Genomic DNA, 24,365 nt, shown 5'->3' with positions numbered 1-24,365 from the left:
CTGGGATATGGAGTCCAAAGACTAGCTACTATCTGTTTTTGAAATCCTAAGATTTTGGAATAAAGAAGACCCAGGGAAAGCAGAGCTTGTTTCCATCTTCCTGATTTCTCCTAATGGTGTAGGTATTAAGAATGTTCAAATTATATCCTTCTAGATTTGAAATGCAGTAATTTGCCAATCTGCTTCTTCTTAAAAGATTCTCTGGAGAAGTGGACAAGAAGTTGTATTATATTGCTGGAAGCAACAATCAGCACCTTAACTAGATATTCGACTTTTATTTGGTTTTGTTGAAAAACGTGTTATTAAAACCGCGAAGACTTTTAGTCATGTTGTTTGATAAATATTTCTTAGAAGTGTGTTATTTTAAAACGATATATGTTACTGATTCAGCAGTTTTCTTGGAGCTTTACCGCATCAGAAAAGAAAGCAGAAACAGAGCAGGGGAATAGGGGCTTTCTCTGTGTTTTACCAGATGATGTTGTAGCCACTTCAGTCTCTTCCCACAGGAGATGGGGAGTGTGGAAAAAAGATCGCAACAGAGCTTGGAAAGTTCGTTTAGGACTGTAAAGCTACATTCTCAGAAGCCTTCAATCAGCATGGAAATCAGAGTCCTAAAAGTAACCTTTCCAAACTCTGCATCTTGCATTGGCAGTTTGTACAAAAAAGAAAAGAAAAAGAAAAAGAGCAGAACCCTATATTGTGTGTGTGTGTGTGTGTGTGTGTATAGTATTTGTGTTTACATTTCATTTCATTTTCTCCCTATGGATATTTATGCCTGTCATAGTAGGTAATGTATAGAATCAAAAAAGATTCGGTCTGGCTAATTTCAAACTCCTCCAGGGTCTAGCTGGAACAAATCTGCAATGGCACTTGAGGCTGCAGTCTTCACACACACGTGGGAGCAATCCCCTTTAAGAAAGAAGGATGGACTGAAATGAGTGAATGTCCTTGAACAGAACATGGAAAATCAAACAGCGAGAGTAAGCAAGTGGCACTGTGATCTCAAGAAACAAAAATTTCTGAAAACCCCACCTTCTACGAAGGTGAAATTGTATTTTCCAGTGAGGCAAGAGGCTGTGTGTGTTGATGTGGTAGCAAAGACTTGGCATGACTACTGATGAAAGTTAATATCTTTATATTTGAGGATCTCATGTGTTCCTTCATAGCTGCCCTTTCATTTCCAATCTTCTTATTTCTAGATTAACGTCTCCCTTTGTTTTGTAACTAAGCTAGCTCTTACACCATTTCCTTTCTCCATTGCCCACTTTAAGTTAGGTAAATCTTCTGTTGTCATTATTTTTTGGCGACGCTATGAAGGAGCTACATGAGATCCTCAAATATAAAGATAGTGTTTAAATATGAAAGACAAATCTTCCTAGCTGTAGGATTTCCATTTTCTATGATTATGAAAGCTGCCCAGTAAGAAAGCTGAGAGGAAAAAAAACCCAACTCCCCTGAAATATGGTGCTGGAAGAGAATTCTAATGAGACTGTGGACCACTGAAATGACAATAAATGAGTCCAAGAGCAAATCATGCACTCTAAAAAGCCAGTATGTTGTATGTTTGAGTGTTGGACTATGACTTCGGAGACTGGAGAACGATTCCAGCTCCACCATGAAATCCACTGGATTACCTTGGGCAGTCACACTTTCTCAACTTCAAGGAAAGGCAATGGCAAACCTCTCTTAAACAATCTTGTTAAAATCGCATGATATGGTGACTTTAAGGTCCCATAAGTCAGAAATGACTTGAAGATACACAAAAACAATGACAGAAATCTATCTAGAACCAAGATGACAATCTAAGGCTATTGTGCTTTGGACATATTGTTGAGATGACATGATTCATTAGAAAAGATGATAATGCTTAGTAAAGTTGAAGGCAGTAGAAAAAGAGGAAGACTGTATGACAGTAGATGATTCAATAAAGAAAGCCAACATCCTGAGCATGCAAACCTGAGTAGGAGTGTTGATGACTGTGGGTTTTGATGTCTTTCATTCATAGGGTCACCGTATGTTAAAAACAGTTTGATGGCATATAACTACAGTATGTCACAGGTTAAACATTTATTGCTCTAGTCCTCACTTTTTCCTCTCTGGCTGATCTTTTTGATTTTAAAGAATTTATCTACAGTGACTCACCCCATGAATATAATTCTGCATACTGCTTCTTAGCTCATGGATTTTTGTAAAAAAAAATGTTTTTGCTAACACCCTTATCACCTAATGAAAGAAGATTATTCAGTTGCATCAGATAATCAGAAAATTGCACCCTGTAGAATTTTTGTAAACAGCTATATGCCACTTGTAGCCCAGCTAGAAAAAAGTGGAAAAAATGTAGACGTGTAGAATCCTGTTTTGTATAAAACTGTCAGAAGTACAGCATTGGCTTCCTCTGTTTGTGGTCACAGTAGTCCTTGATAATGGTAGTTCCAAGTAACATTGCAGCTGGAACTGAAAAGGAGCTTGTTTTAGCTGTTTCCACAGACTGTCCTCTGATGATATTTGAATAATGATTATGAAAACTATTGCTGAAGCATAGGATGTTTACTCTTCCTAACTGACTTGATTGTGAATGTGCGATGCAAAAATATACTGTACATGGGCGTTCTTTCCACATAATACATTTTCCTACTATGATTGTACAAAGGTATGTCAATCTTATTGTTGTTGTGTGCCTTTAAGTCATGTCCAACTTATGGCAATCCTAAGGGGTCACCCATGGCTGGGTGGAGGAATTGAATCCTGGTATCCAGAGTCATACTCCAATGCTCAAACCACTGCACCATGCTAGCTCTCAGGTGACTCTAGATAACATGAGCAGTGCTCATAATATGAGCAGTGTAACCACATCATTTTCTGAGTTATACTGTACATGATGTGGTTAGAATAATAGTCATCCATCAGAATTAGCAAAGTTCAAATCTCATTGAGGAAAACGGAGGATGTCAAAACATGATTAGATGCTGAAGGGCAGATATGCATACAGTAGCAGAAGACTGTTTCGAACAACCCACTTTCCCAAAATGTACATGCCAAGTCTTGGTGTTATTCATATGGAAAAGTGACAGGTGGAAGATAGGTGCTGAATTTGTCACCTTAGCTCTTCTCTCCAAGTCATTCCCCTCCCTAAGTCCTTCTGGTTTCCAGTCTTAGAGGCTGACTTATTTTACTGGTGTTGCCAACAATAATGGGAGGCAGATATGCTATCTTGTTTACTTCCACCTTTGTCTTTTGACTTGATGCACTTTCCCCAGCTCTGAAGCAGTCCTTCCAAGCTGGGTATTTTCATTGTCCATTTCATTTCTCATACAATAAATTCAGTGCATTGAGCTATCTGTATATCAACATCAGTCCATGGCATTAATGAATAGATATAATGTTAGATATAATGTTTATACTGCACGACTGAATACATTTGTAGACAGGTGAACCAGACTGAATGCAGTATTCTTAAAAGATATGGCAGCTTTGCATTCCTTAGTGCATCAGAGTCATTCTTGTTACACATTTTTCCTTTATCTATCTTTCTTTCTTTCTTTCTTTCTTTCCCCCCCCCAGCCCCAATGTCTGTTTCCTTAGGGAATGAATAGGAAACATGGCTCAAAGAGTACTGTTAAAACTAGATGTTATGAAGCAGTATGAAAAGAAAAGACTGAGAAAATATGACATGATTGAGGTAAGTGTGTATGCCCATCTATATGTATCTTCTATCAACATATGGTGACCCCATGAATTTCATATGGTTTTCTTTGGTAAGGAATAGTTAGAGGTGGTTTTGTCAGTTCCTTCCTCGGAAATGTAGCCTACAGCACCTGGTATCCATTAGCTGTCTCCCATCCAAGTACTAACCAGGGTTGATCCTGATTAGCTTCCAAGACCAGATGGGATCTGATGCCTTTAGAGTAAATAAGCAACAGGAAGTAAAGCTCAAGCTTATGTGTAGTATCCTAGGATAACATCTTCATTTGTATATATGTGTGCTTCCCTGTTTGTGCAATGTCCTTGCAGCAAAATGTATGCAGTAGATAGGATATCTGTAAGCTGGTTGGGCTGGTGTACGGATGGATGGATGGACTGATACCCTCCCATAGCGTAAGGCAGAGGTGGGCAACTGAGGAGGAGATGGAACTAATTTTCATGCCCTGCCCCTCAGCAGACTGCACATGCACATCTTACAACTGGAGGTGATGTATTTTGGGTTTTGGTTTGCTTTGGGAGAGTTTTTGAGGTATGAGGGGCCTTGAAGGGTACCGTATAGGAGGAAAAGCCACGATGACCTGCAATAGTTTTGAGCCATTTTCAGGATGGGGTGGGAGCTAAGGTGAAAAATCACCTTGGAATATTTTTGTTAACTGGCAGTCTGGAGAGATTGGGAGGCTCCAAGGGTTGCATGTGGCCCATAGGCTTCCCTAAAGTGAAATATGAGATGGTGAGAAATTTACCCAAGTCTCAGATTCACTCTCTGGCCCCATTGCTTGGCAGAATCAATATCAAGGTTGGGGGAAATCTGAAAGATTGTATCTCCCTTTAGGAGCCTGTTAGAACTGTAAGATCATTTGGAAAGGCCCTTCTTTCTATCCCACCACCCTCTTAGGCTCCTTTGGTGGGAATAAGCCTCCTCAGTGGCTGCTCTTAGGCTCTGGAACTCCCTCCCTAGAGAGACCAGGATGGTCCCATCCCTACTCTCCTTTTAGCAGCTGATAAAATACATTTTTTGTGTTGTCAGGCTTTCTCAGACTGACAACACAGGGGAGGACTTTTCAAATTAACTAAATATTACTTCAACACAAGTGATCAAACAAAGTTTTGGACCACACCTTAGAGTAGCACTCTAATTTATGAGGTGCAAAACCAACACTGTGACACACACAGATTCATCCTTTGACAGAAGGAAATGGCCAAGGAACTCAGGAGGAAAAACCAGGGAGCAGGGATCCTGCTGTCCTGCCATATGAGGCAATTGCTTCACCTGGCTAATGAACCTGAACATCCTCAACTAGTCCAGTTGAGGGCAGGCAAGAGCTACCCCTCAGTAAAAAAGTATGAGCAGGAGAATCATAAGAAATTTCTGTCATTTGTATTTGCATCTCAACCATTACTGCCTAATCCTCCTTATTTCTATTTTTTATTTACATTAGTGATTTAGGGGCTCGACAGACGGGCAGAAAGGAGTGGCAAGATGCCACCTCTTTGCAGCTACCACACGCAAAGAGCAAAAAAAAATAAAAATAAAAAAATAAAAAATAAAAAAAAATAAAAAAAAAGCCTGGAAAGGGGCTACTTTTTCCGCCACAGAATGGGTGCCATTGGCATGCTCACGCACCATGATGATGCCCCTCATGTGCAATGCGATTGGACGTGGTGCATGAGGCACATCATCAGTGTGCAGGCTGCTCTCCTAAGCCCTAATTTTGGTTGCAGGCTGGTGCATAGCGCGAGTCTGTACCGGGCCTCACTTTCAAAATGTATAGATTTTCTTTCTAACAAAAACTCTTGCCCTACCCAGTATGATCAGGCAAATGCAAATTGCTGCAGCCTCTTGTAACACATCATTTCTTTCTCATTAATAACTTTTGCCATCTTCATCATACTTGCATAATACTTGTCTGCATGTGTGCCAGTTTTCAACATGAAATGTTATAGCATATGCCACCCCTGCATTTTAAACAGTGTCTGTTTTTTTTTAAAAATAGTGCCAAAGCCTTGGGAAAATACAGTTGAACCCTTATGTGAGAACTCCATTGACATTTGACTTTAAAATGGGATATGAATCATCTGGCCCTGTAAAACCAGCAATTTCAGCAATGCCATCTTATCACCATGTTATACAAAATGGTCAAAGCACAGTGCAGCAGGGGCAAAGGTGAGACCTGTTCTCCTTACAATTTGAGCTGCTCTTTGTTTTTGGTACTTATGGTTTGTTTTATCCTATGAGATAAGCAGCAGTTACTTTGTGGTGCAAGAAGCTACTATACATTAGCAAAACTGGGCTTGAATTGATTAAAACATATTTATACTATGTAAATTATTAGGCAAACTAGCAAGCAGATCCACAAAGAAGAAGGGGTGATCTCTGTGCCACAAAACTAAGGAGCAAAATTAAATAGTTGCCAGGAAATAGCCTAGTGAGTCAATTTATGTTTTACTTCCTGATTTTAAAAAGAATTTTCCTAGGCTTAAAAGAGAGGTGGGAAATGGTAAAATGACTTCCTATGACTTAGGAGTCATGGTGGAGGAGAGACATGATGGCACCTTTTGGGGGCTTCAAAAAGGCCTTGGGTGTGGCATGTCCATCACAGGTCATATTTTGCCTGTTTGTGGACTACGTATTCTTTCTAGGGTTATCAAATTGGATTCAGGATGAGACCCTGTAATTTCAATCCTTAACAGATTTTGGAGCAGGACAGGGTACCGTAAACCTCTGTTAATCTGGAAAAAGGGTACCCATCCTTGATCGCCTTCCAAATCCCAAATTTCAGCTTCATCCCTCCCAACACAGCTATTGCTTTACCAGTGTAGCATATCCTCCAACTGTCCTGATTTGGCAGACACAGTCCTGATTAATCCTCTGTCGTCCCACTTCCCATTCATGAAGGTTTTGGAGAACCATTACAGGCTGCAATTCCTGTGAAAAGGGATTTGTGCTGCATTTCCTGTGAAAGGTACCCTGCCTCAAAGCTTATAAAAGTAATAATAATGGAATAATATAGTTTATTTGTATCCCGCTTTTCCAAAACCTGATCAAAGCGGCAAACAACAGCATATAAAAACATTCCAATAAAATCAGTTAAAAACAGTATTAAAAACAATACAACAACACTAACAGCAAAGGGCCAGAGAAAAAGGGGAAGTCACTATATACAATCCAGAGTCGTCAATGAAAAGGGGTAAGGGAAAGTACACAAATAAAACTTCTGTCATAAGGGCTATTAGTGACAGGAAAAATATAAGTTATAATATAAAAATCACAGCTGATTTCAAGACCTCTCATATCCAGCACTGTCAAAATGCATTCTTTAAAATTACCCACATAATTGGCATATTGTGGGGTTTTAAAAAAAATCCTGCTGGTTATATGGGAAATATTGATTGACTGACTGATTATATAGGCCACATTTCAGTATGTTAACGCTGAATAATTTTGTTATTGATTTAGATAAAAATGACTGAAATAACAACAGCTTAAAACAGGGAATGGAAAAGTTTATTCATCCGTAAGAGTTTATGCAAATAGAAGGGCTTGGTATTTGGGTCATTTTTCTCTCCTAGCCTTGCTCTAGAATGGTGTAGAAGCAACTTCTTCATGACTAGATGAAGGCTTTTTCTAGCACAAAAGTTCTTTACACTAGACATTCCAGATCTCATTAATAAGATTTTCTATGGTTGTCCTTAATGCGGAAACAGGATGAAATCCAGTTGCTAGACTGTTGATTCAAGGGGATTTAAAAACTGACAGTTTAATGGATCTAGTCTAGTTGGTAGTAGCAATTGGATTTAGGCCATAGTTCCTTCCTGTGGTCTTTTCCATGAAATTGTTTTAGCCATACAATGATACAGTAGTTTACACTTGTGGTCATCTTGGTACTCTTAGGCCGATGTCTTCACAAGTAACTAGGAAAAATCACTCTGGAAAACCTGGTGCAAGACCATTTAGTGCTCCAACCTACTTGAAATCTAAACCAACTGACCAGAGAGGTATGTTTTTTATTATTTTGGTTTTAAACAGGAACACTAGATTTTTCCTGCTGCAATGATTATTATCACATAGCGAAATCTGGATCCACTAGTTCTTAGTATGCAAATCCTAGTTCTCAGGACTGGAGAGCAAAACTTAAAAGTGACAAGATCTGGTACTGGCAAAGCCTATGCTAAACTTTGCTAGCGGAAGCAGGAGTGGCAGGGCACTAACGTTTCTTAGCCCTCGTGTATATCAACAAGGATGAATTAAACAAAGATATTTTTGGAAATATGTTGTATCCAGTGGTGTCTGAGATCTCCCATGCCTCTGGGGATAGTTAATTTCCAAGCTTGAGTCCAAAATGTAAAGGCATATACAAGGTGCTGAATCTATTTCAGAAAATGCTCAGCACCTTGGATAGTTCCTTGAACCTTTAGACTAAGAACAGATTCATCATCCCATTGGCATGGATGCCACCAACTATCTCTGTACAGTCCTCATTCTTCTATACTGTTTTTGAACCTTAATGTATTACTTATTTATTAAAAATTTGTATTTTGAGTTTGGGGGGATTTTTTAAAAAAATTGTCTTCATGGCTACTCATGAATTTTTTGGAATATGAGGATACCTAATACAATTGCAAATATGGGGACTTGATTTTCAAAAACAGTCTTAATTGTCTTCTGTTGACATGCCTTCTTCTCACGACACCTAAATTTATTTCTAGAGCTTGACAGTACAGGATCACTGTACTCTGCCAACAAAGAAGATCACTGAACTCTGCCAACATAGGGACCTTTATTGTCACAGAGGACAGGGTCAAAGCAGGAATAATAATAATAATAATAATAATAATAATAATAATAATAATAATATATTTATAACACCCTTTCCACTAAAGAAAGAGGTGAATCTTTTGGGAATGGTGGAGATAGAGCCTGAACTTTCTGTCTGCAGAAACATTCTGCAAAAAGATGCAGAACTGTGACGTCAATAGTCCCCTTTCTTTTCCTGCATTGATTGATTTTGAAAAACAATCTTTCCCTTATGAGGAAGCCCAAGAGCTTCAAAACCTAACATAATGATGCTCCCCCTGCCTTCTGCTTATAATAAAGATTTCTCCTCTATGGACTTTAGATTTTGGATTTTACACATTTGGTGGGTAACTCACATACTGGCATATTGAAATTCCTTTCCCATTGATATGGAAGCTACCAATTGCCACATATTGTAACAGATATACACATACACATCAGCTCCATCCAGCCAATTGTGCCCCTTTTCTCCATTCTATCTCATTCCAGGTGTATGTACTGAGTTTGTAGAGATATCTTTGGGCTTGCACTCAAGTCTTACAATACTATTCTTTTGAAGACAAACCAATATTTGAATTTGGAAGTTTATCCATTAGACAAAATCCTATACAGTACAAATGGAATTATTACTATTTTGTTTCATAGTATATATACATATTTAAAGGTAACCTTCAGGCTTTAGATGGAGGCTTTATGATCCTGAAGCTAAAGCCAAAGCTTAAACCTGCTCATTCTGCCATGGAGGTTCAGAAGAAAAGAGTACCCGAGGTAAGTTATGTGATCAGCCATTTCTAAGCTACATACATAAAACAACAGCTTATCATGTGTCTCAACAAGAGTAGACCCAATGAATCAATGGGAACTTGACATCAAAATTATTAGGAATAATGAGATAAAACTTTTTCTTGGATGCACATATAAAAGAACCCTGTAACAAATATATACCCAGTGTAGTGGTTTGAATGTTGGACTATGACTCTGCAGATCAGAGTTCAAATCTGTGCTCAGCCATAGAAATGGCATGGGTGATGTTGGGCAAGTCACACTCTGTAGGCCTCAGAAGAAGGCAAGGGCAAACCCCCTTTGAAGAAATCTTGCCAAGAAACCCCCATGATAGGGTCACCTTAGCTCAGAAATTACTAGAAGGCATGCAACAACAATAACAACAACAAGCAAAATTATTTATTCACCAGAATGTAATACATTATACAGTGGTACCCCGGGATACGAAAGCACCGTGTTACGAAATTTCTGGGATACGAAAAAATTCCATAGGAAAAAACTGTTCCGGGTTCCTTTTTTTTTTTTTCGGCTTACGAAAAAATTTTTTGGTGCTTTTCGGCGCTTTTTCGCACGAAATCGCGGCTTCCAGCGCTAGCGCCTATGGCTTTTTCGGCTTGCGAACGATTTCGGGTTACGAAGGGCGCCGCGGAACGAATTAATTTCGTAACCCGGGGTACCACTGTATATGTAGCATGCAGCTTTCCTTCCATCCAAGTAAGTGGGCTGGTGCATTATTTGGATCAAGACCATAGTGTGTGTGTATTGGCAGGTGGATCAGTGAGTTTCAACCTTCTGAACAGCTGGTTTTCCCCCTCCATCACTCTCCCTGTGTGCAGTTGCTTTTAAGAAAAAGAGAGAGCAGGACTCTGCATACCAACAGAGTTTCCCTTCCTTATAATTTTTGGGCCATCATGTGGGGTAGGTGGGCTGAATTTATGCATTTATTTTATTACCTTTAATACCTCCATCTTTCCACTAAGGAGCTCAAAACAATGCAAATGGTTCTGTTCATGGACTGGGGATGTGGGAGATTAAACCTTTCCTATGTTCACAGTAGCCCCAGTGGGGATCTGGCCCTCTGATGTTTGTTAGGAACAACACCTTTGTTCCAGTGATCAGCTTTGAGGGGCTGCAAAAGCAAAGTCCAGGAGCTTAATAAGGTTTATCCCTGAATGAAGAAAAAAGTGAGGCTTCTGTGCCTGTTTAACTGATTATCTTATTATATTTTGTATTCTTAGACTTGGCTTAGTCAGATTTATCTGCACTGAAGAATTAATGAAGCTTGACACCACTTTAATGGCTCAAAGTTATAGAATTCTGGGATTTGTAGTTTTGTAAGATGTCTTTTCTGTCAGAGAGCTCTGGAACCAAAACAAACTACAAATCCCAGGATTCCATAGGATGGAGCCATGGCAGTTAAAGTATTGTCAAACTATTATTTACAGTGCAGACACATCCTTAGATTGCATTATAGTTTTCTATAAAAGTCATTGAATGCAAGATTAATGATAGCCTTTAATTGATATGAGCTCTTATAGTAAGTATTTCCCATATCCTTAAGATAATAGCCAGAATTTTTCATGTTCCTGAAATTAGGAATTTTGCCTCTATTAAAAGATGGGCCGTCAATTTGCTGCCTTCTTCATAACACCCAACCACAGTATTATAGGATCAAAATAAATTCACTGTATGTTCCTTACTGTACACAAGTACTATATAGTCTAGCATCTTTGTATCATAGAATAACCTGGTGGCACAGGGGGAAAATGCCCTGTCTGCAGCCACTCACTCACAAACCACAAGGTTGTGAGTCCAATCCCAGTCAAGGGCTTAAGGTCGACTCAGGCTTGCATCCTTCAGAGATTGCTAGAATGAGTACCCAGATTGTTGGGGACAATTAGCTTACAGTTGTAAACTGCTTAGAGACTGCTCAGTGTGGTATGAAGCGATATATAAATGAAGCTGCTTTTGCTATTGCTACCATTACTAGGAATGATATATGAATTTGTTTTATCACATTTTTTCCAGCCACAAATCACCAATTATTTCACTGCAGAACTGCAAAGTACTCAGGACCAACAGACAATGGCCACAGAGGAAAAAGGTGGGAGAAAAATAAAGGACAGAAATAAATAAATAAATAAATAAATAAAACTGCTGACAACAACAATGGGTGTTATTTAAACAGCAGACTGGTTCAACTTTGTCACACACATCTGATTAGTCCTGCAGTCATGGAACCATCACAGTGAGAAACCAATGACAGTTGAAGAAACTGTAACTGTGTTATAGGTTTTTAATAGCTTAACTTGCAAAGGCTGGGCTGACTAGCTCTGATTCCTGTACACTTAACTGGGACTGAATCTGTGTGTGGGGAGGAGAAAAGTAGTTTTCCCAGTTCTAAAACTCACAAGACACATGACATTCCTCCCTTCCCATACTACCACCAGATATATATTTTAGTACCCTAAACACAGAATAAAACTTACTCATTTTTAATTTTGAAAGACATTGTGTCTTGGGGTTTTCCTCTCTACCCTTTTTTTTGTCTCTTCATCATCCAATTTCAAGAATGATCTGGACAGGACATACTACTTGAGGCAGCCACCAACTGTAGAAAAATTAGTGTACACGTACATATTTCTGTAATGATTTTGCCGCCCCCAACCCATATTTACTTTGTGGACCTCAGCACACCCCATATTAATGTAAACAAAGTTGCACATGACCACAATGTTTATAAACTGTCTGTCATATAGATAGGCCCTGAACATATGGAAATGCTCCCTATCCTCACTAGCAGCTATCAGACAGCAGTGTTTTGTTTTTGTTTTCTGGTTCATGTGGCAAGACACTTACTAATGCTCCAAGTTGTCCAGGTAATGTTAACATTTCAATCAGCAATCTGACCAACCACACACTTATTAATGTGCTTTCCTGTAACATGTCTTCTCCATTTCATCTAATCCCTTAACTGTGATTACAGGTTCTTTCTTTCTTTCTTTCTTTCTTTCTTTCTTTCTTTCTTTCTCGTTTGAATCATTGCACTGGTAAGCGACCATCAAACTCATTGTCATTTCAGATGATTATTTATCAACAGAAAAATCCACTGTTACTGATGTGGGAAGAAATCAAGGCCCTCAGGATCTGGAACAGGAGAGAAAAGTCAAATTCTGTCCAAATGGTAACTTATCAGATGCCCTGAATGGAAGGTAACTAACTATTCATAACAGTAACTTAAACTTCCTGTTATAAAGCATTAACACTCTATCTAATTTGAAGTCGAAGGTTTTCATGGCCAGCATCCATAGTTTTTTGTGAGTTTTTCGGGCTATGTGGCCATGTGACCACATAGCCCGAAAAACCCACAAAAAACTCTAATTCTTTCATATTTAGTAACATGTTTGTTGTAGAATGTGTTATTCTTAGTAACAGGATATGGCAATATACTTTAAACGTGCATAAAATCCTGTTTTGTTCTTTGAAAGTGAATGAGGTCTCTGAATGTTAACACAATGGCCACACCTGGACCCCCAAATTAACCAATATTGCTAAGCATTCTGTCATCTCATTCATGAGCAGTGTATTTTATAAGTGCTATGTTATCCCTTTCTGCTTTTTCATAAATGGTGTTTTGGTTAGGATTCCTTACCCGTGGCTGCAGCAGCATGTTTTCCCCCCCTTCTTCACTACCACCTCTCATTTTCCCTGACTGTAAACATGTAGCAAATGTAAGGGGGGGAGGGCTGGAGATATCTCATCAGCAGGGTTACCATGGGTTGAGATCGAAATGAAGGCAGACAACAACAACAACAACAACAGCTGATAGAATGTGACTCTCCTAAGGTTACTCACTGGGTTTGGCTGAGCATGGATTTGAACCCTATTTTCCAAAGTCGTAGTATAACACTCAACTGGAGCCAGCTTGGGACACCACGCTGGCTCACTATCTTCTAGTAGGTCTTATCAAATTTTCAGAACACATCCAAGCTTGCCTATGAGTTCCTCTGCTACTGTCCCTATGGTATACTTAGGGAGGTTGAAATTACCAGCTGAACATACAAAGCTCTAGTGTGCTTCCTCAGTGTGCGGCTTTTAAACTTGCTTAAAAGTATAATCTGCAATACTTAGGCATTGCTGGGAGTCGGACGTACTGGGTGACATAAAATCTTGAGAATGGTCATGCAGTGTCTAATTCCCATAAGCAGAGCAGCAGCAGTGGGCAAAGTGAGCCCCTTGTCTATGTTTTTTGGCAAACAGAGAGTGGGTTGACACGAACACTCTAGGCTGCCCCTGGAGTATTCTGGCCCTCAATTTGCCCCAGACTTGCCCCTTACCAGCTCTGTTTTATAGTGAGTTTTTGGCTGTTGCAATGAACAACAGGTGGCCGCCTTCTCATGCGGTACCCATTCATCGACTGGTGCTGCTGCTGAGGTCAGAACAAGATGCCCAGCCATGCTATTGACACTGGGTGCCTCATTCTGACCTGAGAATGATGTTTGCCCACAGCAGTGGCACTGGGCAGTTTGCAGGGACTCCAAATGAAAAAACAGACACTCCATCACTGCAAAGAGCCAAAAACACACACCAAAAGGTGAGTTATTTAAATGTGGGTTGTGGGGAAGTAGACCTGAATCAGGTGCTGGTGTCATGAAAACAGTATGGACCTGATTTGGGAATTTGGCCACGCATCATGTAAACAGGATCCAATGAGTCCAGGGGGGGATTTGGGGGTAAATCATCCATATAGACAAGTCCATAGACTGAATGACAATGTCGGATTTATTTTATTTGTTTTAAAAGAATGGCCAAGATCCTGCTTAAAGGTCATGGACTATAACATTCTACTAGCATTTTGGAGGTAGACAGTCCAGTGGTGGGGTTTGCATGCTTTTGCTGGTAGCTTTCCAGCTCATTCCACAGCCAGTCAGTGGCCCTTCCCATAATGTGGGTGCCAGCTGTGCCTGTATACTAAGTAATCTTTAAACCTGTCCATGGCAGTGCAGGCAAACAAACAAGATTGTTTGCATTTTCTACAATTCTACCAGATCCCTCCTTACACAGGCTTGTAAAAATCACAACCACTGACACATTTAAAAGTTAGGATTACATAATCCTTCAAAAGGTGTCTGGCCTATTGTTTTCCTATGTGAAGTGAATAAAAGACCATCGATACTATTCAGAGACATAACCATGTTAGTCTGGAATATCAGTATGCAAAGGAATCTTGAAACATGAGACTGTGTGAAAGAAGTTGTAGTATAAACTTTCATAGGACTCTTCCACATGGCGCTTAAATTCCTTTTTATTAATGGGATTATAATATGAATATTTTTATTTCATCCAATGTTGTCTGATAATCTTCAAGCAATTGTGCAATAGTGACTGGAGCATCTGCTATGCTCCTGTCACTTTTTGCCATGTGAAAGAGTCCATAGACTTAGGTCTGAGAAAGTAAACCTGGGTCTATGAAAGCTTATGCTACAGCTACTTTCACACAGTTAGTCTCAAAAGTGTTACATAGTCACTTTTCATAAACATGCTGTTGTTGTTGATCATGGTGATGATGATTTATACTACTGCAACTCCTTCTCTAGTTTCAGGCTCACCGTACTTTTGGAGGATACCATGTTGGTAATCACTCTGATGGTTTGGCAAAAGCTATTCCTTCAATGAGTTATTTTTTAAATATGACATGTTGTTGGAACTATTGGCAGTATTATTTATTTAAATAGTGGGTGCCTGCTTATGATTAACACCTTTGTTTTTAAAGCAGTCTTCTCAAAGATAATTTAACCAATGAGGGAGAAAAGACTGAGAAGACTTTTATCCACTCTGAGGACACACTTCTGAAAAAGAAGAAACTCCCAGTCCCTTTGTGCATTGAAGATGAAATAGAGAAACCAAATGCCAAAGTAATCAGAGTTGGCAGTCCAAAAGCAAAAAGCCAAATTCCTGTGGTAATATCTTCTTCCCCTTCATCTCTAACTGTTTAACAAGTGTTATAAAGATTCTGTAAACTAGTTGAAGCTATTGCCTTAAAAACATCCCATTCCTTTGTCTGAGATGCAGTTTTTCTGGTTGCTTTAGTAACTCAAATACTGATGGTAATATGCTTCAAATCCTGATGTTCTTTGTCAGAGGCGGGAATGAAGTGGCCCTTCAGAAGTTGTTGGATTGCATCACTTAGCATTCTTCACCATTGCCTATTGCCAGTGCTAGGGCTTATGGGAACTGCAACAAAAGAATATCTGGGGGGCTATATGATTCCCCATCTGTACTATTATTGTCTAGGATTAGGACTTGGAAGGGCAGCTAGACAAAATCCTGAAGTGTTAAGATATATCACTGAATACTAAAGTTAGGTTTGTCCATGCCATCATACAGTATATCTGTGTATGGTTGTGAACGGTGGGCAGTGAAGAAACCTGATCTCTGTGAGAAGAGAATCAGTTCATTTGAAATATGGTGCTAGAGAAAAGTTGTATGAAATAGTGTCACCAGGCTTGGTGAGGACATCCCCTCCTGCTGCCTTGTTTACCTGCTGCCCTTGCTGCCACCTCTGCTCCCTCCCTGAGGAAAGAGCCAGGCCAACAATGAAGCCACGAGGGGTGTACTTGCCCCACCGTCAAACTTGCTGCCACCTGAGCTCCCTCTCTGGGGAAAGAGTTGGGCTGGCGATGAAGCTGCAGTGGGAGGAGGGCCTCATCAGTTGTCACTCCTTCTTTGGGGTGTCACTTGTGTGGTTCACACCCCCTGCACCTGCCCAATGACACCACTGGTTATACGGATACTGTGGATAGCCAAAAAGAGCAATCAATGAGTCCTAGAGCAAATCAAGCCTGAATTCCTTCTAGAAAACAAGATGACTAAACTGAATTGGCTATATCATAAGGAGAAATGACTCACTAGAAAAAAGGATAATGCTTGGTAAGGTGGAGGGCTATAGGAAAAGAGGAAGACCACATGCCAGATGGATAGAATCAATTAAAGAAGCCACTGCCCTTAGTCTGCAAGACCTGTGCTGTTGATGACAGGATGACCTGGAGGTCTCTCGTTCATAGGGTCGCTGTAAGTTGAAGCTGAATTGATGGCAATTAACAGCAACAACCTGTTGTCATCACATTGTGTATCTGTTGTCCTCCAATAATAATCAGTGGTAATTGGTGGCTCTGACGTCAGTAGGGCAGTGGATCCACTCCAGGTTTCAGTGTAGACAATAATGTTGCTATTTAAGGTGCTTTATCTATGTGGGGGCAGATTCACTACCTTGGCTAACTCCCTGAAAACCCCTGACATCCAGGACCTTGGAAAGTAGCTTCACAGTTCTCACCAAAACAGAATGCAGATTCACCATTCCCCTGACATCAGAGTCACCAGCTGCTACTGATGTTAATATGACCTTTAACAGGGATTGGGGCTAAAAATGTTGTCCTAAATGTAATGAAATACATTTCTCCATAATTTAATACTGTTGTTGTTGTTGTGTGCCTTCAAGTCACTTCCAGCTTACTGTGAACCTGTCATGGGGTTTTCTTGGCAAGATTTGCTCAGAGGTTGCCTTTCTCTAAGGCTGAGAGAGTACAATTTGCTCAAGGTCACCTAGTAGGGATTCATACTCTGGTCTTCCAGAGTCCTAGGCCAACACTGAAATCACTGCACCATGCTGGTTTATAGGGTTGGGCTAGCTAAGTTGAAATCAAAGATAAGTTTTATTGAAAAATATAGGATGAGCACTAGTGCTTAAGCCTGAATAACTTGTAAGCTTATTTATTTTTCCTGACTCCTTTCATAGTTATCTACTCTACTGTACATCCTGGCTTGTCTGTGATGCTATGTATGTGGCTTTGCAGAAATCACCATTTCACAGCCTTCCTCCTGGGGTTTCTGTGGGGTTAAAATGGCAGTTTGTGCTCCTTGAAATATAACATATAAGCATTTATGAAGTAAGTGACAAATGCTGTTTTAAAATTACAGTCAGCTCTTTGTACCCATGGATTCCTTATCCATGGATTCAACCATCCATCATTTGAAAATATTGGAAAGTTTGATTTTGACACTTTATATAAGGGATACCATTTTATTATGCTGTTGTATTTAATGAAACTTGAGCATCCAAGGATTTTGGTATCCATGGGGGGCCCTGAAACTAAACCGTAGTGGATACCAAGGGACATATATATTTAAGTTTCAATAGGTACTGGTAATAGTATAGCCGAGCATTTGAATTTCAACCAGAGTTGTCTCCTCCTGCCTGGTGTGAAAGATTTTAATGTCCTCTTCTTTCCTTTTCTAGAAAATGAGTGAATCATTTCCCATCTTTATTCACAATGGAGGATACATGGAGAATTATGTTCTAAATCGATGGCTTGCTTTATATAGAAATAAAGCATTTTACGACATGAATAAGAGGGGTGAAGGTTGTATGCATCTAAATCCTGTTCTACAAAATAACTACAATGAATCCATTGCAATAATTGGAAGTAAAAAACCTCCTAATCTAACTGTAAAAAGGAAGAAAAAGCCCACATTGTCTGGGAAACCAAAACGCATTACCATTCAGATTTTATCTGTGGAGAAAGCACGCTGCAATGTCTGTGCAAGTTCTAAGAAAGAGACACAATTTGTTCAGAAAACTGGTGCAAGTGTGACTAGAACTATTAACAGTAACATTGTAACAGAGAGGAATAGCACATGGAATATGCCTACATTTAGCAAAGATACACTTATGATACAGGGAGTGAATCTTAAAAGTGCTGAATACCCAGACACTTCATCTAGCAGTCTCATTTCAAGAATGAAATCCCAACTTCCAATAAATTCTGTTGAAGATGTCCGTAGGAAAGGTAGAATGATTTTTGTGGACTACATACCCATCTCAAAGCCACTTCCAATCCACAGGCCTGGTGATGAAGTCTCACCAATATATGATCCCACTAAAACCAACCCCGGTGAGACCAACAAATCTTTCGTGTGTCACCAGGATATGTTTGACCAGAGACCCTTCCAGGATGGAAACAGGGCAGCTGACATGGAACTCATAGCACTGCAGAGAAAATCTCTAATCCAAGAAGGCAGAAAGGGTTCAAGGAGAAGGCTTACCTCATCAGCATCACTAAAGGGCTTCAGTCTTAGGTTCCAGAAACTAGGTAACAGGGCTACGCGTTCCGAAGAGCAGTACATTATGCCCACTCACTCAGAAGTTATAAGTATACCAACAGCACAGTTTGAAACCACTGAATCCCATAGAGATCAGAGTATGCAGGACTTTAATGACAATTTATAGAAATAGACATCATGAAGAGAACTGTGCCTTGGCCTATGAAATTACAGTTGTTGTGTGGAGCACTTTCAGCACAGCCAATAAAGCTTGCAAGAATGGCTTTCTCCAGATTACTTGCCTTGGTATAGCGCAGAATGATTGCAAACCGGAAGGGAGATGTATTGGGTTTTTATTATGAACAATATAGTTGTTTTCAGGCAGAATATTGAGATATGCTAAAGGATTCTTTCTAGGATGTTGTGTGCCATCTAGTGTTTCACTACAACATGACAAAATGTGATGTTGTGTTGGCAGAGGTAGTCTCATTTTTAAAAGAGTAACTAAGACTGTGAATGTATCTGCACTACCCAGTGGTGCTATTAAAAGCAATTTGATGCCACTTTTAACTGTCATGGCTCTGACCTGTGGAATCCTGGGATGTGTAGTTTGGCAAGGTACTTACAGTTCTGTTAGACAGCCATAGCATGCGAACACATTTACACACACACACGTACCCTTAACTATATACAGTACTAGAGCTCTCAACAAGAAAGAATTCTAGGGAATTCATCACATGAGCCCCATTCTCCCCCCTGATCTTGTTAGTACAAGGAACTGGATACATACCAGTTTGGGAGCATACTATATTACACATCTCTTCAATAGTGTGATCAAGCCCTCGTGCTGTTTTCTGCATTGCCTTCCTGCCCTTTGCCCAGTGTGCCTTTCAGGGTTTTTAATTTTTTAAAAAAATTAATGCAGTTCTGGAGGTATGCTAATATGATTTTTAAATAAAATAAAATAAAATAAAGTTGTTGGAAAGGAAAACATGCTGTGTGGAAGTAGTAAGTGGGAGGGGAAGAGGAGGAGACACTGACTCCAGGTTACTGCCTAGTACCAGAACTGCCGTGGGTGGAACCTATTGCATCTGAGGACTAATGCTACAGAAGCACATTTGGGAACTTATTGACAGGTTTTCCCTATTGGTGACAAGGTGTGCTCTAGCAACACTTTGAGGGAAAGGCAGTGATAAGACAGAAACATCAGTGTGTGATAGGTATTGCCACAGACAGTATTTTCGAACTTGAACGGTGGTTTAAAAACTGTGTGTGATAAGTCTTAAGTACCTTCAAATCAGATTAGAGATCCAAAAATTCCATAGGAAGGAGTCATATGGTAAATAAAATGGTAACAGACTCCATAACTGTAGTATACTCTCTCAGAATAAGTAAACCATAGATGCCGTTATAGGTGCCCCCTCCATATTACTGAGAAGCTTCCACTGACAAGTATGATTCAAGATCGTGGGTTTTAAAATCTGAAGCAGACTGACACCTTTGCACTTGATAGACATAAACTTCCATTTGTTAAACTCTTCTTCAGAAGGCCTCTCCAGGTGCATATGCTGCCTGAACTTAGGTGAATGGCTACTGGTCAGAATACTTTCTCATTGAGAGCACCAAATTATGGTATGTTTCCCTTATGCCTTCACTGCAATGTTTCAATGAAAGGTGCCTTATTCTGGTGACCTAGGGCTTGCTATACACTTTAAATACTCCTTATTCTATTCAGAGAGAAAGCAATCCCTCCACATGTGATTCAGATGAATTTGGGCTTTTTGCAGCTCCCCCCAAAAGATCCTCAAACTTCAGAGAGAAATGAATTGCAATTTTTACCAACATATCCATGTGTATCTGCAAGGATGCACATTATCAAACATTTGACCATCCATCTGTTTTGCATGGATTCACATGGCTGCACATTTTTTGCAGGGGGAAGGTAAATAGGTACAAAACTGCACAGGATGGTGACAACATAGAATCAGAGAATTGGATGAGACCCCAAGGGCCCTCCTGTCCAACCCCTTTCTGCCATGCAAGAAATCTCAATCAAAGCATCCCCGACAGATGGCCATCCAGCCTCTGCTTTAAGACCTCCAAGGAAGGAGGCTCCACTACACTCTGAGTGTGTTCCAAAACAAAAACAAAAAAAATCTATTCATATAAATATAAATCCACGCTTCTTGGCCCTGCTCAAAATGGAGGACTGTTTGGAATCCCTCCTGGGCAAAAGGTTGAAAAGGTGGGCAGGTCCTGAAATGGAGGAGGACCAAGTTTGGTCACCCTGAGCTAAAACCACCCACATAGATATACATCATGCCTTTCTCCCAGCTTCAGGCAAAGGGGTGGAGGCTGCCCTCTGATGACCCTTTCCAGGATGGAGAGCAGCCTGGTTCACCCTGGAAAGGGTCATGGAGAGGTTGAAGTAGGCGTTTGGTACAGAGAGAGAGCTCAGCGTACGGGCTCTGGCATGCATGCTGAGTTCACCACAGAATGATAGGCAGGGGAATTTATGTTTTTAAACACTTTTATCAGTTTATTTAATGTTTTCATCTGTTGTATGTCACCTCGCGGGGCTCACTGGGTTGAGAGGTGATAGATAATGCTTAAAATAAATAACCTTTAGTGGATAACTGGAGGTTTTAATATTATGAAGGAGGAAAAAAGACTTCCTTCCGCCTACCTTTTGCACACCATCCATAAATACACTGGCATAATTTCTCCTCTTACTACTTTAAATATAAGGAGCATGAATGGGGCATGCCGCATTATATTATATTATTATAGTACTTTATTAGGGTATGCCATCCTCGTGACCTCAAGTCCATGTATGGTGAGCCCATGAACGGCACTGGATTGCTGTACAGCAAACAGCAAATAGAAATAAACAGCCCTGGACAGAAGAGAGTGAAATGCAGGACCTGTTCTGGTAAAGGAGGATGTCTGGTCATCCTGCTTAAGGGTGCCTCTCCAGAGGTTATTCAGGAGGCCAGGAAAGCACCCCAGTCCCCCAGACCCAGAAGTTGCCCCACCAGGGTCTTCACTGCCCAGGAGGACAAGGCAACGCCAAATGGAGGACCTTTAAGAAGAAATAGGAGGCCATTGCAAAAGAAAAGCTAAAAGCACTCCTATAAATGTCAATTCCTGCTTATCTTTGTCCTGCTCAAAATGGGAAATCATCCTGGACTGAAAATAAAAGTGAACAATCCTCCTAGAAACAGAAATCCCTGCTTCTTAGTCCTCCTTGAAATGGGAGGATGTTTGGGAATACCTGGACAGAAAATAAAAGTTTAAAACCCTCCTATGAATACAAACTCCTGCTTGTTAGTCCTGGGAGTTTATCAGACAAGGGAAATTGGAAGTATAAGCCAATGGCAATCCAAACGCAACCATGGGGTTTAATGTTATTGCGTGATAGACTACCACACGCAAATTTGGGCAATGGCAAGCTATTTTCGGGCAATTAACTAAACTAGTGAATTCACGTAAATGCGTTCTGGCCCCACTTTCTTTTCATTCAATATTAAGAGAAATTCCTCTGGTGTGATAAACTTCCAGCTCAAAATGGAGGGCGTTTGGGAATTCCTCCTGGACAGAAAAAAGCTGACATCCCTCACAAAAAACAGAAATGACTCTTTCTTAGTCCTGCTCAAAATGGAGGTGGTTTGGGGAATTCCTCCTGGACAGAAAGCAAAAGCTAGTAAACCCTGCTAGAAATAGAAACCCCTGCTTCTTAGTCCTGCTCCGAATGGGAGGAGGACACTGGGGGACATTTCTCCTGGAGGGAAAAGAAAAGCTTCAATAGACATCCCTGCTTCTTAGTCCTGCTCCAAATGGAGGAGGTTTAGACTAGGAGGACCTCCTCCTGGAGAGGAGGCTGTCCTGGAAAAGGAGGACGCCTCCCTCTCCTCCTCCTCCTCTTGTGACGTGAGCCTTTGCAGTCATCATGTCGGGGGCACGACGACGCAGGCGTCAGGCTGAGAAAGGAAAGGGAGGCGAGAGCCCTCCATCCCCAGCCCTTCCTGGCAGCAGAGGCGGCAGAGGCAGCAGGGGAGATGCAGAGCCGGGCATGGCGTCTGCGGCGGCGCCCAGCCTCACCGTCTGCCTCAAGCTCCTGGCGGCGGCCTTCTATGGCTTCAGCTCCTTCCTCATCGTCGTGGTCAACAAGAGCGTCCTCAGCAGCTACGGGTAAAGGCTGCAGAGGCCAGGCTGGCTGATGATTAACCCTGGGCCCAAGGAGGAGGAGCAGGAGGAGGGAGGAGGACAGGGCCACAGCCAGGGAAGAGAAGGAAGGGAAAGGCATCATGCCTCCTCCTCCTCCTTCTCCTCCTTAGTCCTGCTCAGAATGGAGGATGTTCTGGGAGTCCTCCTAGACAGAAAATAGAAGCTACAGTCCTCCTAGAAATGTCAGTTCCTGCTTCTTAGTCCTTCCCAAAATGGAGGACATTTGGGAATGCCCCCTGGACAGAAAATAAAAGCTAGCAACGCTCATAGATATAGAAATTCCTGCTTCTTAGCCCTGCTCAAAATGGAGGAGGTTTTGGGATTCCTCCTGGACAGAAGGTTGAAATGATGTAGGAGGGCGTCTGGTCCCCCTGGACCAAAGAAAAGCCAAAAACCCACTCACAGAAATAGACATTCCTGCCTCTAAGTCCTGCCCAAAACGAAAGACATTTGGGAATTCCTCCTGGACAGGAGGTTGAAATGTAGGACATGGCTGCCTTCCCCTTGCCAGGCATCTCTGCCACCCTCTCCCAGCCTTGTGCCTCTCTGGACAGTTTCGGAGTTGCTGCCCTAAGAACAGGGTGACCAGACGTCCTCCTTTTCCAGGGCAAGCCCTACATTTCAGCCGTTTGTCTAGGATGAATTCCAAAATGTCTCCTCCATTTGGAGCATGACTTAAGAAAGCCCTTTACATTTTACAATTTACAGCTCCATGAGTGTTTTTAGTTTTTATTTGGCCATGTCTTCCATTTTTCTTCAGTGTCCTCCATTTTGCAGAGCCATGGCCTTCTCAGCAGTGAGGACATCTGGTTGTTCAAGAGGCCTCTATGTTAGACAGCCCTCAGCTCTCCCACCTTCCAGAATGGGGCTTAGAAGGCATTTCTCTTGCATGTGCTGCAAATCCCCTCTGTTGAATATATATATATATATGTGTGTGTGTGTATTTTTGTGGGGCGCACTTGTTCGGTGCTTCCTGTGAAGTTCTATGCCATTTACCTTAATATCTTTATGGGAGCCATAAATTGATTGAATGTTGATCTATAACTCTAAAGAGTTTGATTCAACTATAAAAAAACCCACAGGTGACTTTGGATAGGTCACACTCTCTCAGCCTCAGGGGAAGGCCATGGTAAACCACCTCTGAACAAATCTTGAGCATGCCTTAGGGCTGCCCAAAGTCAGAAACAACTTAAAGGCACACGACAATAGCAACAGTATAACTTTATAGCCATGGCCACAGTCTTGCACTGGATATAGTGAGACCCCCTAGAACTCAACAGGAATAAATTGCCATAGGCATAGGTTTAGTGTTGTTGTTGTGTGCTGCCAAGCCATTTTCCACTTATGGCAACCCTAAAGTGACACTATCACAGGTTTTTCATAGCATGTTTCTTTAGAGGGAATTTGCCATTGCCAAGCTGAGAGAGTGTGACTTGCACAAGGGCACCCAGTGGATTTTTATGTTGGAGCATGGAACTGAACCCTAATCTCCAGGATCGTAGTCAGCACTCAAATCACTACACCACACTGCCTCAAAACCATTGGACTATTCCATACGTTTTCACAGGACTGATACAGGTCTTGCCTTGGCTGTCTGCACTTTGTGCTCAGCGTTCTCCAAAACTCTGAAAAACCTTCTTTCTTTCTTGGCCATATTGAGTTATCCTACAATATTGGGTGATCTGCGGAAAAGCGGTATATAAATAAAAATTATTATTATTATTATTATTATTATTATTATTATTATTATTATTATTAT

General features: G+C 40.9%; 2 protein-coding genes across 6 annotated transcripts in view; both read left to right on the top strand.

The window, feature by feature from the left end:
* Positions 1-19,116, top strand: LOC121929792. Of its 2 annotated transcripts, XM_042465704.1 has the most exons (9): positions 1-118; positions 3,583-3,679; positions 5,697-5,866; positions 7,595-7,698; positions 9,162-9,265; positions 11,309-11,384; positions 12,363-12,492; positions 15,054-15,240; positions 17,577-19,116. In XM_042465704.1, the coding sequence occupies exons 2-9, from the start codon at positions 3,599-3,601 to the stop codon at positions 18,564-18,566; spliced, it is 1,842 nt and encodes a 613-aa protein (XP_042321638.1). In that variant the 5' UTR covers positions 1-118; positions 3,583-3,598; the 3' UTR covers positions 18,567-19,116. The 2 variants fall into 2 exon arrangements, with proteins under 2 accessions (XP_042321638.1, XP_042321639.1); XM_042465705.1 differs by lacking the exons at positions 1-118; positions 5,697-5,866 and having other exon boundaries at positions 3,591-3,679.
* Positions 19,117-22,314: 3,198 nt separating this feature from the next.
* Positions 22,315-24,365, top strand: part of SLC35D1 (solute carrier family 35 member D1) — a 45,394-nt gene continuing 43,343 nt past the window's right edge. For all 4 annotated transcript variants that reach the window (XR_006103774.1, XM_042465947.1, XM_042465946.1 and 1 more), the window contains exon 1: positions 22,315-22,570. Coding sequence is in view for 3 of the 4 variants with exons in the window: in XM_042465947.1 (XP_042321881.1) it covers positions 22,329-22,570 (242 nt within the window). In the remaining variant the exon portion in view is untranslated. The remainder of the gene's footprint in view (positions 22,571-24,365) is intronic.

This window comes from Sceloporus undulatus, chromosome 4 (assembly GCF_019175285.1).
Source record: "Sceloporus undulatus isolate JIND9_A2432 ecotype Alabama chromosome 4, SceUnd_v1.1, whole genome shotgun sequence".
Classification (NCBI taxonomy): Eukaryota; Metazoa; Chordata; class Lepidosauria; order Squamata; family Phrynosomatidae; genus Sceloporus; species Sceloporus undulatus.
This window is presented reverse-complemented; position numbering and strand designations above follow the sequence as displayed.